The sequence below is a fragment of the Telmatherina bonti genome, assembly GCF_933228915.1.
Source record: "Telmatherina bonti genome assembly, chromosome: 8".
In the NCBI taxonomy this organism is placed as follows: domain Eukaryota; kingdom Metazoa; phylum Chordata; class Actinopteri; order Atheriniformes; family Telmatherinidae; genus Telmatherina; species Telmatherina bonti.
In genome coordinates this window covers 24,278,939-24,294,298 of record NC_136626.1, presented here as the reverse complement: position 1 = coordinate 24,294,298, position 15,360 = coordinate 24,278,939, and the positions used below count along the sequence as shown (strand labels likewise).

The 15,360-nt window shown below is 39.0% G+C and overlaps 1 protein-coding gene across 3 annotated transcripts in view; it reads right to left on the bottom strand.

Annotated features, from left to right (window-relative positions):
- Nucleotides 1-15,360, bottom strand: part of ap3d1 (adaptor related protein complex 3 subunit delta 1) — a 28,458-nt gene that overhangs the window by 5,298 nt on the left and 7,800 nt on the right. Inside the window, exons 11-27 of one of the 3 annotated variants that reach the window (XM_079245737.1) lie at nt 15,131-15,179; nt 12,246-12,391; nt 11,610-11,758; nt 11,260-11,490; nt 10,403-10,634; nt 10,123-10,268; nt 9,754-9,895; nt 9,346-9,417; nt 9,181-9,256; nt 8,470-8,669; nt 8,043-8,116; nt 6,580-6,603; nt 4,946-5,114; nt 4,592-4,735; nt 4,133-4,186; nt 1,978-2,088; nt 1,561-1,716 (exon numbers count right to left, since the gene is read on the bottom strand). In XM_079245737.1, coding sequence (XP_079101863.1) covers nt 1,561-1,716; nt 1,978-2,088; nt 4,133-4,186; nt 4,592-4,735; nt 4,946-5,114; nt 6,580-6,603; nt 8,043-8,116; nt 8,470-8,669; nt 9,181-9,256; nt 9,346-9,417; nt 9,754-9,895; nt 10,123-10,268; nt 10,403-10,634; nt 11,260-11,490; nt 11,610-11,758; nt 12,246-12,391; nt 15,131-15,179 — 2,175 coding nt within the window. The remainder of the gene's footprint in view (nt 1-1,560; nt 1,717-1,977; nt 2,089-4,132; nt 4,187-4,591; nt 4,736-4,945; nt 5,115-6,579; nt 6,604-8,042; nt 8,117-8,469; nt 8,670-9,180; nt 9,257-9,345; nt 9,418-9,753; nt 9,896-10,122; nt 10,269-10,402; nt 10,635-11,259; nt 11,491-11,609; nt 11,759-12,245; nt 12,392-15,130; nt 15,180-15,360) is intronic. The other 2 variants (XM_079245739.1, XM_079245738.1) reach the window with 2 other exon arrangements.

Here is a 15,360-nt window from a genome sequence, read left to right as displayed (position 1 = left end):
AGCCATTCTGTTACTCAGTGTACTAACCCGGCAAGGAGCTCCCTCGACGTAGTGGACATACATGTATGTGTGTGTGTTTGAGTCACCCAGTCACTGGGTTTAAAACAGAGTTGTTAAGAAGAAACATGATTTAATGCCAGTGACCCATTTTTCTTCTGATGGAGTCAAAGCAGCACAAAGTGACACCAGGGTTCGATTACACTTAAGGCCCATTTATGCTCAACGCAGAACACTGATAGGCAGACGTACGGACAGTTTGGTCCGTGTCCTGCATCGGTTAAGCACGTAATTTGGTCTGTTTTGAAGGAGCTAAGCTATCCGTCACTTGATAATGAAACGAGGCAAAACCACAGGAAATTGCGGGGGCAGTATTGAGTTGCATAGCCTACAAGCAACTGGCAAAAGGAACAAACCAGAGAAGAAGAAAAGGAACAGGAAGAAGACGCCACAGAAACCGCCAAATAAAAAAGTACTCAAAAAAAAAAAAGACACAGAAGAAGATGACAATAGCAAGAGAAAAAACTGTGGTTTTATTCTTTTGGCGTTTTTGGACAATTATGAACGACTTTAAAGCAGTGTATTACTGTTACCAACCGGTGTCAAAACCATAGATTGTATATAAAAAATACAGAGTCTCCGTGATGTCACCAGTAGGTGTCAAAAGAGTTTAACTTAAGCTCAGTCACCAGGTGATGCTGCCAACTTGGCACCTGTGTCATCACACTGGGAAAATACAAAAATGGGCAAAGACGTGGAACTGAAAGGAGGGCTGCAAATACCTTACAAAATCCAAGTTGCCTGTAGCTAAGCACTAACCAAGCTAATAGGAGCTAATTAGCAAATGGAAGTAGATGGGCGAAAGCTACAGTGTGCTGTTGGCCAGATAAAAATGATGCTTGAGCGACCATCTGCCTTTTTACACATTGGATATCAGATGCCTGTGAATCAAAAGGACACGTCCCTTAAATATGGAGAATTTCAAGATTAAACAACATCTAAACTGTTTCAGTCACTAAATAAATCAATCCTCCCAGAGTTTTCATGAAAGTAAACTTGACCTTTTTTTTTTTATTTTTTTATCTGAACCAGGCTGTAAACATGTTTATTTCTGCTGTGAAATTAGTCTTTTTAAACACTGGAATCTAAGTGAATCGACTCCCATTTGGAGCCCCTAGTGGATTATGGAGGAACTGCAAATTTAGGCACTTCTGCAGAGGCTTAATTTTTAACCATCAGAGGTTCCCGTTTGGTTAAAAGTTTGTCATGAAATCCAAAATCTACACCACCCTTTAATGATTTACTGACTTGAAAACTCTCCAAACATAAAAGATGCATGGAAGTATGAGTGACAATGTATAAAAACGTTTGAAACTGACGTCCCTATTTACGTGCTTAAGGGAGCATCAATAGGGCTTTAAACTTCAGCATTGGAAAACAACACAAACCAAACTAAAAGAAAAAAAAAGAAAATATAGCACATAAGTAAAAGACACATTAATGACACTGAACTCTTAGTTCTTGGTCACATCTCTTACTACCTTTCGGTTATAAAACACTAACCGGAAGGGGCTCTTCCTCTTCAATGGTGCCATTCTGCACAGACTCATCTCCACCTCCGTCACTGTGATGATGATGGTGATGATGCTTCTTTTTCTTTTTCTTCTCCTTCTCTTCTTTCTCCTTTTTTTGCTTCTTCTTCTTGTGTTTGGAGGATTTCTTATAACCCATAAGAGACAAAATACCAGAAATTCACAGTATAAACAGGTAAATCAGTCAAAATGCACAATCAAGTAAACTAGTAAACTAGTAGGAATTTTCCACTAGAGTCCACTGTAGCTGGCAGGTTTATGGCACATAATTTACACAAATATGTCAAAATGAGCTGAAAACATGCTGCATCCTGTCAGAGCACAGAGAACTGGAATTTCAAGCACTGCAGCTAAACTTTTAACAATTATCACATTGGTGGCAACTCACAGTCTCCTCCACCTCGACATCTTTAGGCTCGTCAGGCTCAGATTCTGGTGCTGTACCGGAGGGTTCCCCAGGTGAGGGGGCTGCTTCTGCTGCTGCTACTGTTGCTGCTTCCTGCTCAGACACACAAAAAACACAACCAAATGAATTCATCAGCCAACATGGCACGCAACACATGTTGATATATTTACCATCTCTGCGTCAAAGGATCTAAGTCAAGTTAGGGAGATCGCTCAGTGCATCAAGAAAAGAAAAAAATCTACTGAACTTTGCTGTGCTATAAATATGATTTGGGTTAGCGAAAAAAAAATCTCACACTCAATAAAACTAACCAGGCTAAACAGCTTATCAGTTAACAAGCTTACGTGACACAAAAGTGTTCATTAGGTCTGCATTTACTTTTACATGTAGAAAAGCTTGTTTTGGGATAAGTGGACTGGCTGCACCAACCGGCTATACACACTGTGGCCTGCAAGTTAAAAAGCCTCGTGACAGCAAACATATATGCAACTGTAAGATCTGTCTTGTTAGAAGTGACAGCTGAAGCAAAAACAAGTCTTTCACTTTTGTGCTGAAGTTTGTTACTAGGTCAATGAGTCAACACCTCAACACCTGACAGGCCTGGCTTTACTGAACATATCTTCACATCTGAAGGTACAAAAGACAGAACAACTAGTTCGCATCAGTAATAAATGTCAGAGGTTTCTTTGTATGGTTGAATAGCATGATGATTTCTCGTTTACTGCCGACAGCCAGACTAGAAGGCCTTAGAAGCTGATTGTGTTGCATTTAAAAGGTCTAAATATTTTCATAGAATATATCAATCATAAAACAATAAGAGAATATGGAAAGGTAAAGGAGTTGTCTCTTAAAAATCTTGTTTATGCCATTTATTCTTCACTTGAAAACATTTATCAATTTATTTTTGGTGTTACATGAATTCCATATTATTTAAAAAAAAAAAAAAAAAAAGTATGAATTGTTTACATGCTTGTCCCATAGACTATCTAAAAGATGAACGGAACCTCTGTGACGTAACCTGTAGGTTAAACTGAATTGAAGCTCATCAAGTCACTCCCAACAACACAAAAATGGCAAAGAGGGAGAGCTGAGAGGGGGGATGTGAGCGTGGGGCTGGATGATTCACATCTGACCAACTCCAACCTGCCCGTAGACAAGACCTAACCTAGCTAACCAGGAGCTAAGCAGCTAAGGAAGGTAGGCAAGCTAAAGCTAAATTGCGCCGGCTAAACCGGCTAAAAACCATGGCTGTTCTATACTTTGCCTTTTTGCAGCGGGATATCAAGTACCTGTCAATCAAAAGGACACGCGATATTTATGCCAAATTTCAAGGTATTACTTCTAAATGGAGGAGTTAAAAAAAAATTCCCTCCCCCAGGAGTTGTCGTGAAGGTAAACACGACCTATAAGACATAAACTGGTTATTTGTACCAGGCTATAAACATGTTTATTTCTGTTGGGAAGTTGGCCTTTTTAACATGGGAGTCAATGGGAATTTGCTTTGAGCACCGCTTGCTTTGTATGCATGCACATACAAATAAATCATACACCCCCACTCCAAAGGCATGGTCCATCACAACGTTCTTGTCTTTTCAGTAACAAGGAATTAATTTGGGAGTTCATGACTAAGGGATTCTTTGTTTTTCTTTGCCATGTTCTGGCATTTGTAGGAAACAAAAATGAACACGAGTCCACATAACTGCTGAGGAAACAGCCAGTGGACAGGTCATAACACAGTAGGGAGGACAACAAAACAATCCAGACCATACTTCTGATCACTTGTCATCAATTCACACCCACGTTGACTTAAAAAAAAAAAAAAAAAAAAAAAAAAACACCAAGTGAGCAAAAGCTAAAAAGAGCCAGTCCCACAATGTGACAAATACATGTACTGGGTGAACACATACATGCTAGGAAATAGAAGCAGCAGCTTGAAAAATGTGAGAGAATAACATTAAGTGACCTGTGGAATAGAGGTTAAAGATAAAAACAAAAAGGAATGAACATGAGGAAAACACTGCAACAGAGTGTAAAACAGATATATGAGGTAGGTCCTAGAAACACAGAGGAATGAAAAAGGAAAGTGTGAATTGTGGAGATGAGGGCAGGACATGAAGAGAGGGAGGGGCAACTCAACCTGGGTGTTAGAGGGTACTGGAGCGTTTGAGAGCCAGAAATCCAGGTCCGAAACCTAGAAGAGGAAGGGAAGGAGAGGAGTGGCAGGACGTGAGAGGGGTGAGGGCCAAACAGGTTCAGTATCTTACTACTATTCATGAAAAAGGATACAGAGATTACACTGCACTATTTCATGAATAAATCAAGTATTTGCCAAGAGACTGCACAGTCAGCTACGAGGAAAGTGATACTTGATTACTAGAGCTGATTGAAAGAGAGGCTGGGAAGAAGCAATGGAAGCGTTGAGCCAATGAAAAGGTTCAAACATCTCTGTTTGCATGTAGCCTTTCAGTGGACACTTTACTCAGCGTCATGCTATTCTTGGTCAGGAGTTTAATGATTGGATAGTTTATTCAGGTTTATTTTGCCAAACTGTTGCTAGGTAGAAAACAGCTCTACTTCAACATGCTCTGATCCATACCTCAGCAGTGGTGGATGTGGGCGGCGCTGCCACCTCACTTGTCTCTTCTGACTGGACCACGGGTTCATCATCCTGACCCCCAAGAAGATCTGCCTCCTTTTCTTCATGTTTGTGTTTTTTCTTTTTCTTCTCTTCTTTGCTCTTCTGCAGACAAAGGGCAACAAAATCATCAGTATCAGGCAGGCAGGTTGAGGAATACACCTTAGAAATCAGTGTCCAAGTGGTTTGACAACCATTTGCTGTTGCTCCTTAAATCTGACTTATTGGTTTCAGATGCAGTTCCACAAACAGGACTGAAAGGTCATTTATTACAGTGAGAAAACAAAAAATCTTCATAATAAAAACAGCATTCACCTTCCTGTCCCTGTCTTTATCCTTCTTCTTCTCCCGCTTTTCTTTGCTGCTCTTCTTTTTGAGTTCTTGTGAGATGGGCTTTTCTGTTTCTCCTTCCTCTGCTGGGCTTTTCAGGGCTTCTGCTGCACGATGTGACCTGACTGGAAGCTTCTCGCTGTCTGCAAGTGGTCTGAATAAAAAAAAAAAGCCATAAAAAAAAACTATGTTTACTTCATTGGTGATAATATTTATTAGCTTATGGTTCATGTGGATTTAGTGTCATGATAAACACTTTCCAGCATTCCCAAATTTTGAGTCTGAGTTTATTGCAAATGGCAAACGAGGCATGTCAGGTGCAGCAGTCCACTTAAGTCAAGCATATACTATGTGATATAAAGCAGCTGGGTTTCATTCGCAGCACTGAGCTGTCATTCCTCCAGCAGAGCCCAAAGCAATGGACATTCCCAGACAGCTAGAAACCTGCTGTAAACATTCCTCCATTACTGAACTGATGAGCTGTGAAGGGTTTTTCCTCTAAGCTTGGCCCTCAAAGTTAGTTAGAATCACTGTGGCCCCCTGCTGGATATATTCCATAAACACAATGCTTTTTGTCCGTAGCCCCTTCTTTTGCTAATGCATTTAATGTATTTCTTTACCTTTCTTGGTTTTCAAGATATATGCACCATTTTAAATGTGTGTTTCTGAGATTAAATAATTGTAATTATAATTTCTTATCTCACTCTATCATAAAATTAAACAGCCAGAAAGCTTTAGGGCCAAAATGGGGTTTTGCAGCATGACTGATGCATTGTGAATCAGCAATCTCAAGTTGGACTTGGCTCACATGCTACAGGCAAAACTAAATTTTCATGCACACGTCCTCATATAAATTACTTTGATGCATAAGTTGTGATTCTAAAAGTATCTGAAGTTGAATTTGTTTGTTTAGAATAATTTCTTTCCAAAAATAATAGCATCCACCAAAACACCTTAGTAATGGTTTATGGGTGCATCATCTTCCTATTTTTCATTTTTCCTCCCCTACAAAATAGACAACAACATGTATCCATTTTAAAGCAGTTGGTAGGAATTTATAGTATGCTGGATCTGCTGAGCTCCGCTGAGGAGGACTTGGGAACTGTGGGCAAAAGCATCAGTGTATCCAACTGGGTGAGTCTTCTAAAAGCATGTTCATGCTGATTATTGGTTCCAAGAAAATGAGTCAAAATGCTTTTAGGAGTCTATTTCAGGAGGACTGCTGGCAACAGATTAAGTCCTGAGAATATCAGCATCATTTTCTGAAGTTTTGTGTTTTCATTTTCAAACGCTTTTGAGAACAGTTTTCTATTAAAAGGACAGATGAATATAACTTTGTTCAGAGACAAAGATGCTGATATATTCAAGCTCAGTGAGAGAAAAAAAAAAAATCAGGGCCAGAGAAACAGGACATTGACAAATAACAGGTCCAAAGCTATAAAACACAGATATTAAACATACAAGGCAAGAAGAGGCAAAACAGGAAGCAACTACAACAAACTCCAAATGTTGTGAGAATAGATAATTATTTAATAAAAAGTACAAAGACTAAGATTAGGAGAGGTAAAACGGCCTGTTTACAGTCGGGGCCCAGGTCCTGTGGCTGGAGTGCTACTCACCTGCGCCCAGCCGATTCCATCAAACTGCCAACAGACAGAGGCAGTGATGGGTGTGTGCAGGCACGGAAAAGAGGAAGAAGAAAGCAGAATTCCATGAGAAGAAGTGTAAAGGGAAGAAGAGTCAAGTCACACTGACTTCAGTGCTGAAACCAGAAATCTCGAGGAAAAATAAAACACTTTTCAGACCGTTTAAAATTTTTGTTAATCCTCATGTCATTTTAAAATGGATTCAGGTGAATCCCCCCCCCCTTTCCATTAATAATTCATGACCATGGTAAAGCAAGCACAATGTTTTTGGGAAAAAGCAAACATTACAGAAACATTAATATCTTGGTAAGCTTCAGACTTCACAGCAGTAATCTTACTGAAGATTAAGACACTTTTCCTTTGTAAATTTCTCTCAATCTTTTTGACAAAAATACTAATTCAAGATTGAAAAGTGGCCCCGAACCATTTTTAGGTCTCCTCAGTACTAGATTCATGTATAAATCCTAGCAGGGACATTCAAAACATTTTTATCTTGACTACAGACAACTGTAGCCACGCTGATGTCATGCTTCTGCTGATGTCATCACTGAGCATGATGATGTACAATTATGCTGCCATAACCAAGTTTGTCTAAAGAGGTGGTATAAAATGAGGTCACACTTGAGTGTCTGGTTTTCTACAACTACTGACGGGACCGGCAGTAACACAGTTTAATCTTTGTTTCATGAGATGTAAGAGTTGTTGAGCTGCCTGAAGGCAATCTCTCAGCAGGCATTCATGTGGCTTTTAAAGTGTACTACTTTCGCTATGGTTACTCTAAAATGAAGGCCTGCTGGATTGAATGCCCCAGCAGAGCTGTCATTTTATAAGATTCTGGACAAATTATCTTGGGATCTGGGAAGCCAGATTTAGATCCGTTTTGCCAAACTTCTTCAGATGGAAGATTTTGAGCTTGTGCTTTAGGGTTCTCTAAACAACTTTTTTACCCCAATTTATAGAAGCATCAAGACCCACTGACAGATGCAGGATATAAAAGAGCAAGAAAGCATTGTGAAAAAATGGGAAGATGCTAACAGCAATAATACTTTCAGAAATAATAAATAATAAAAACAAAAAAAAAAAAATCAGACTGTGGAGAAAATTGTGGCGTGTTATATATTAGCATAATGAGCGGGGAAAAAACTTAATCCATTCTAAGACAAATCTAATCCGGAAAATGTGGAAAGCTCAAAAGGGCTTGACAGGATCCATCCACATTGCAATCAGGAATAAAACGGAGTCAATTCATATGCAAAGTAACTCCTGAGGGGAAGGGAAAAAAAAAAAAAAAGAAAGAAATCTGGCCAGTAAAATCTTAATTCCGGTAAACAGTTTGACAAGTTCAGCCAATATTTCAAAAATTTTAAAATACAGTATTAAATATAAAGAAAGGTCTGAGCATTTGTAGGACTGGCATCAATATAGTTTGGGCTTACTTGTCCAGGTCGATGTCCAAAGCTTTGTGAGGGTCATTGGGGTCTTTGTCGTCATCATCACTGGGTAAGGCATTCTAAAAAGCAGAAAATAAATACAATAGAGTTCATAAATATTTAAATAAATCTTTAAAGCGGATGAACATTTATGCCTGTATGATCCTCACAAACTGTGCTCAGCCATTTTCATGAATAGACATATTTTGCTATGACAAACTGCACAACAGTAGAAACTCATAATTAAAGTGGTTGTGATGTAATATAATTGTCAAATTAATGACCAAAACACTAAATTACACTGCAATCAACAATTTATTCATGGGTCAAGATGAAATGCTCTAATCAAAATAAATCACTATATATCTCTCTGGTAGAAGCTCTTCCTGCTCTTATAACACTCATGCTCCTTTATAAACTGACAGCGACCCACCTCTGGCATCTCCTCGGTTACAATGTCAACCATGTGTGCAGGTGTGATGTCCTCTTCGCTCTCAGGACCAGAATCGTGTTTTTTCCCTCGTCCACTGCGCTTTTCTTTCCTCTTCTTCTTCTCCTTCTTCTTCTTCTCCGCTCTCTCTTTTTGCCGACGCTCCTCCTCCAGCTTCACGTACTGGTCAGACATAGGCAGCCCTGAAGGTGGGGAGGGCGGCAGGTCATGGCAAGTAAAACTAAACGCAATTTGAATCATAATTAATAATGAGGAAAATCTTACAAAAAAAAAAAAAAAACAACAAAAAAACCCAAAAAACAACGAAACAAAGAGGAAATATTGAAGACAAATGGGTATAATGTTTTCAGACTTGTCAATTGTGTATATGAGTATTGTTAAATATCTATATGTAGGAAGGTACATATGATCGTACCAAGATGTACATAATCATGAGTATATGTATGTATGTGTGGACATACATGGATGTGTGCATGTGTATATAGTAGGTGTGTATATAGGTGTGTATGCGGGATGATTTGTGACGTGTCTGACATAAGTAAATAAAAAAAATAAATAAATAAAAACATCGGACCTGAAGAAATGTGGGAAATTAATTATAAATATCACAATTTCTGATAAAACTGCAACAACGGTCCAACATCTCAAGTCTTTTTTATTTTTCCATATTAATGAAAGGGCAGAATATCCTACCTGGGACTTTGAGAGGCACACTGAGGTCAATCTGAACAACTGGGATGTGCTCCACTCCAGGAGCATCCTGATACACCTACAAACACATATTCCATACTCAAAGTCAATACTGTGAAGAGGCAAAAATGACTGCTCTAACTAAGTGAGGAAACATGATAAAAATACCTTTTGAGACGACGGGGAGGCTTTGATGTAGAACGGGTTGTTAGCTTGTTCCTGCTTCCTGGCTTCTCTCCTCTGGGAGAGAGGAAAATAAAAACATCAGCATGAATTAATAACAGCCAGGGATATGGGAAGCTGGATTAATCACACTAACACTCTCAGAGGATCGGTAGTGTTTGCTCACAAATATGGCTACATTAAAAATATTACTCTCATCTTTCAGTGTCATGTTTATGTATTTAATCATTTCCAGTTACAAATGACACTGTGTTAAATACAACTGTATCATGTGATTAAATGGTTGTGCCGACTAAGTTCTTTACATCTTAAAAAGTGATAAAATTACAGGATGTCTTCTTGGATATACAGTACAATGGGACTCCTCCTTATGTTCATATTACAAACACTCACCCTTGCCAGCTCTTTCTCATCCACCTCTGTGTGACTGGGACGGGAGTGTTTGGGTTCTTCCTTTGCAAAAATTGCCTTTGGTTGCTCATCCTCAGACTCGCTTTCAGAGGGAGGCTCATTGATCCAAGCATCAAGGTCAAGTCTAAACAAACAAACAAACAGTAAAAGATCATGTCAAAGATTCAAAGAAACATCCAGTTTGTTATTACAGCAGTAGCTGCACAAAAAAATGGCTGCCATGTTTTTCAAAGCAGAAATTGTAAAAATTATAAACATACACTTACATATATATATATATTATTTATTTATCTTATTTTATTTTGTCCTTTCTTTTCTATCTAAAGCCATTTATATGCTGAGCCAACCCACCCTTCAGGAACAGGGACTTTCTTCTGTGCCTTGGGGGCCACAGGGTTGAGTTCTCCAGCAAACAGTGCACTGACTTCCTCGGCTACTTCAACATCCTTCTGCTGAAGTTTCTGGATGTACTTGACCAACTGCAGGATGCAAGATGCCTGAAAACAGAGGGTGAAGAGTGGCAGATTAAAGTTAATTTACTGATTTTAATGAAGTACATGCCTGGTGATTTGGAAAACATTTAAAAGGTCAGCACCTCTAGTTTAGCTCAGGCACAACACGTATTCCTTACCCTCTCCTGCACCTCCAGGTTGGCACTCTGGACAAACAGCGGTAGCCTGTCTATCATCAGCTGGCTGGTTTCCTGTGCTGCCGTGCTGTCTGTGTTCCCCTCCTGGCTTTTTAGCACAGTGGCAAACAGCTTGGCTGCGTTCTGCACATACACAGCTTGGATGTGGCCTGGTAGGGTGGCCACTTTGGGCCGCAGCATGGCCTCCAAGGTCTGCATTGGGTTCTCTAGATGTCTGAAAAAGAAAAAGAAAAAAAGGGGGGGAAAGGATTTCTGGTTAAATTAAAAAGACTTTTGTCATCTGGAAGTATAGTGAAATATTTTTCCATTTTCTAGTGTTACCCCTATTGTTTGTTTCTTCTGACAGATAGAAACAAAATATAAGTAACACAGGGACCAATCTGGAGCCAGATTTTAGCATTGACAGTTCTATTAAGTGTTGTGAAGAAAAGGAAATAACCTGGTCTAATCTTTTTCCGTAGTTGTTTTTCACACAAGTACTTTCGAGTGAGATGGGAAGTATGAGGCAATGAATGAATACTTGTCCATAGTTTTTTTTTTTGGCTGAACAGCTGTGTTATCTTTAAAATGCTGAAAAATAACAAGTGGGGCTTCCAGTTGGTCGCAGTTTTGTCAATATCACTTATTTTTTTAATACAAATGACCACACAACAGTAAACAGAGAGCAGAAAACAGGCAAGTTAAAACAAAAGAACAACAACTTTCACCAGATTGCACACCATAACAATTTGCTTTGTAGTAGCAAATGAAAATTGTGTTTTGTCATACGGGAACAGAAACATGGAGCAGGATCGAAGAACCTATTCTCATATAGCGCATCTGAAAGGAAATAAACTCACTCTGAAAACTCGCCGCAGATCCAAGCTGCTGCATACAGCACTTCACAAATGCCGTTTCGCTGCATGTTTCCAGTCAACAGGTGGGCATTGTCCAGCAGGGTGGCCATCTGGGCAACAGCAAAGACCCGGATGGCTTTAACCCGAATAGCCACATCCAGCATCTGGGAGGCGATGAGGTGGCCATGCCGTGTGCCCTCTAATCGGGTCAGCTCCACCAGGATGCTGATGTACCTGCCAGGCAGATATGGAGAGGGTGTGATTTCTCATTCATTGAGTGTGAAACGCCACCAAAACCAAAAAACAGAACTTAGGGTGAAACAAAAAAAACCACAGCAAGGAAATGGACTGACCATTCAAAGTTGGTGATGTATTGGTAGTTGCTCTGGCTGCAGATGTCGATGATCTTGGTGAGCAGCTCATCTCTGTAGGTGGTGCCTTCTGCTTTATCAACATGCAGCATCAACTTCTTTACAATCTCCATCAAGTTCTTCTTGGATACCTGAGAAGAGTCAAAGCCAAATCCAAAGTGGAAGCATGAATTTATGCTCTCAAAAGCCAAAAAATGTTTTGTTTTTTTTTGTTTTTTTTTTTGTTTTTAAGAACCGACTGAACAATTCTATTCATTTCTATATAAAAACAAGTGAAAGATTTAAGTTGTATTTTCTTGATTGAATAAAAATATTAAGTGAAAATCCTAAAATCCAAAATAACCAGTAATAGTGCCAAATAACCAGAATCTTTTAACGGAGGACTTGCATTTGCCAGTTTGGACAGCTACTGTTCTTGCCCTACAAATCTGTCTTACAGAGCTGAACAGATAAAAGTCTGATTGTTAAAAAACAAAAGAAAACACAGAAAGTTGCATTTTAACCCAGACAGTTAGTCAAAGCTTGAGCAAAAATGTAATTTCCCTGAATTCTTTTAGAGGCAGATAAATTGTTTTCACTGAGAATGATAAATACATTTTTAGTCAGGTGTCTCCATACCATGCCATACAGCAGGTCCAAGGCTCTGAGACGAATGGATTCATCCTTGTCATCCAGACACTGGAGGATGAGGTCCTTATGAGACTGCACCGACTTGGGGTGGGTCTTCAGGATCTTCGACATAGCGAGCAGGCCCAGATATTTCACTTCGTAAGGACAAAGCAAACACATGGCCTCAGCGTAATTTACAACAGATCCGTAATGCAATCCTTGGATTTCCATGTCTTAATTTATACCCAACTCTTGTATAACTGTATATCATTACATGTAGTGAGCAAAGATCTGTTTATCTACATAATCATTCTTGAATCTGACTGTGTTTACTTGACTGTGACAGAAGTAAAAATGCTAAAGCAAAATCTGGTTGCAGAGAAACTGCTCATTTTTTAGATCAAAGGTTTCCAGAATAAAAGAAAAATTCAGTCTATGCTTCACTAAATGGTTTTACTTAAAGTATTTCCCTGTAAATAAACAATAACTGATCTGATCTAGGGCTGGGCGATACAAATCAACATTCATACCTCATTATTTCGAAGATGAAGATACACACAATAAATACCACTAGTTCATATCAACTAAATTAAATGTTTTGTTGTAAAGTCAATGCCACAAATATGATGTTACACGCTCTTGTGCTGCTCCTCTCAACTTGACTCAACTGTGCTGCAGCAGACAGGGACAGAGAAGGATTGGCTTAGATATAACGTAATGTAATTACACTATCTTCAAATGGGTTCCTTCTTTTTGAAAAGCACTCTTTTCAAAGATTAACAAAAAATGCTCTAACTGGAAGTTGTTAAATCTAGTTGGCAACAATGTAATCCAACAAGATTTTCTTCCACGACTGCACTTTGATCATGTGGAAGTATGTTAAAGGGGACGACCAATGTAGTGTTTTAGAGACAGAAACAGAGGGTTCCAGAGCTTACATGAATCACCCCAGAGAGCTGTACAGCAGTAGATTTCACTTTTTAGGCTTGTAAAATAAGTGGTTTGCCAAATATTAGTGTGTCTTGTTGACCATTTTCTTTAAACTGTGACTGCTGGGTCAACCAGGAAAGATCTGGTTTCCCCCCCCCCCCAAGTAATAGAGCTGAAGTGTTGTTGGACAATCAGATGTGAGGGAGAAGGCGTTTATTCTTCTGTCCACAATATTCTTCTGAATTTTGACACATTTTATCCAAGATGTCACTTTATGTAAGGCTGGTTGTTTTTTTTTTGTTTTTTTTAAATAAATCCCTTCAGTCAACATAATAAACACTGGTAGTTTTACAGGGATGACAAACACACAGCATGCGATTATGTCTGTGTATTGTTTGTATTGTGTGGCTACATATCTTGGTTAAATAATTAAACATTTAAATTAAAACTCGGTATAATCGCCCAGCCCTAATACGATCCAAATATTCATTCACTTCAATTATTTATAACATGAAACTAAAACAAAATCCAGAGGGAAGGAAAGAAAACACAGAACACAACACAGAACGATGGAAAGGACAAGACACACACACACACACAGGACACAGTAGTTTTGTTTTGCTTGGCTTTACCCTTCATTGCAACCCTGCAGATCTTCACTAAAGGAGTTATGAAAATTCAGAAATGTGCTGAAGATGGCATTCTGACCATCATCTAGTCTGGCAGAGACTAATGCCTCTCAGCTTCCTGAATCAATAAGCAAGTGCAGCCGTGACCTTGGCGTGGGGCAAAGCTAAACTCTCATGTGAATAATTTACAGAAATGGATGGGGACACGTGCAGAATCCCCTTAAATCTCCTGACAAAATAACAGCACTATTATTTTGGGACGGGTATCAGAAAAAATCCTAATCCTGCACCATAAAGAGAGAAGACCAGCAGTTTCTCAACTCTTCCCCGTTTTGACGCTTTCATCAGTTTTAGGTCTAATCCTGTTCATTTAAAACTGCACGTGGCCAAAATGGAAACTTTTGGCTTTTTCGTCAATAAAGTTTAATGATGCTTCGGTTTCCTCTTTTAGTCACCAGTGTCATCACCTTAAGCTTCATACTGGAAGTTTGTCAATGACCTTTCATTTGGCAATTGGAATTAAATTTTTATATTTTCATTTTGTACCTAAAGCAGATCTATTTTTGCTTTTTTAATCAATAGAGAGCCAGTATAAATCCTAGGCTGGGAATTTTTCTATTATGGAGGTTCAGTACATCACTACTCCTGATCCTGGTTCAGAGGAGGGGCATCTCATTTTTAATTTAAAACAAATATTTTAGACTGTGTCAACTTTTGTGAACTGCCCGGAGTTTAAATTTTATAAAATAAAAGTTTAAAAAAAAAGCAAAAAAACAAAACAAAAAAAACAACAAAAAAAACCCCAAGCTGTGATAAAAGCCAACAAAAAGTGCAAAAGAGCACAAACAAAACCTTAAACTACAGGACAGTCTGCTCTACGAACACGATAATAATCTACGTTCTACTCCACAAACACACAGCTATCTATGAATGGAGGTCCAGATAACTCGAATGGCCAGATACAGCAATCTGAACTCCAGCTGGATGTGAACAAGGACATGCGTTTATAGAGCAAGGCCTGAAATTTGATAATAGCATGCCAGGTTTTAGTCATTTCAGACTGAAACAACAATTTGGTGGAAAAAAAAAACACACTGCAAGTTGTTCATTTTCTCTATCATACTGGCTTTCTGTGAGAAAGGGGGGATATTACTTCAGCACAACAGCAATCCATGCTGGCCTCCTCACAGTCCAGGGTGAAGAGGTAATAACGTTCGAGTTATCCAGAGTCAGGGGGTCTACGTTAGTGTTGTCTAAAAGGGCGGACTGTTCCACAGTCAGAAACACGCAGACAATGAAAAAATGACACACTGCAGGCATTGACAGAGGGCTCACAGTTCTGGTCCGAGTCTTCTATGAGGATTCGCAGTTTCTGCACACAGAGCTGGAGGAGAGAGAAAGAGAGAGAGCAGGAGAAAAAAAAAAAAAGAGGGAAAAAGCAGACATTAACACCATTTTACACCTTTCCACACCAGTTTTAATTCTGTCACGAGCATTTTTCAAAGAACCAAAATGAAACCAATAAAATGAGGGAAATGAGCCCTAACTGAGATTGTTGAGTTATT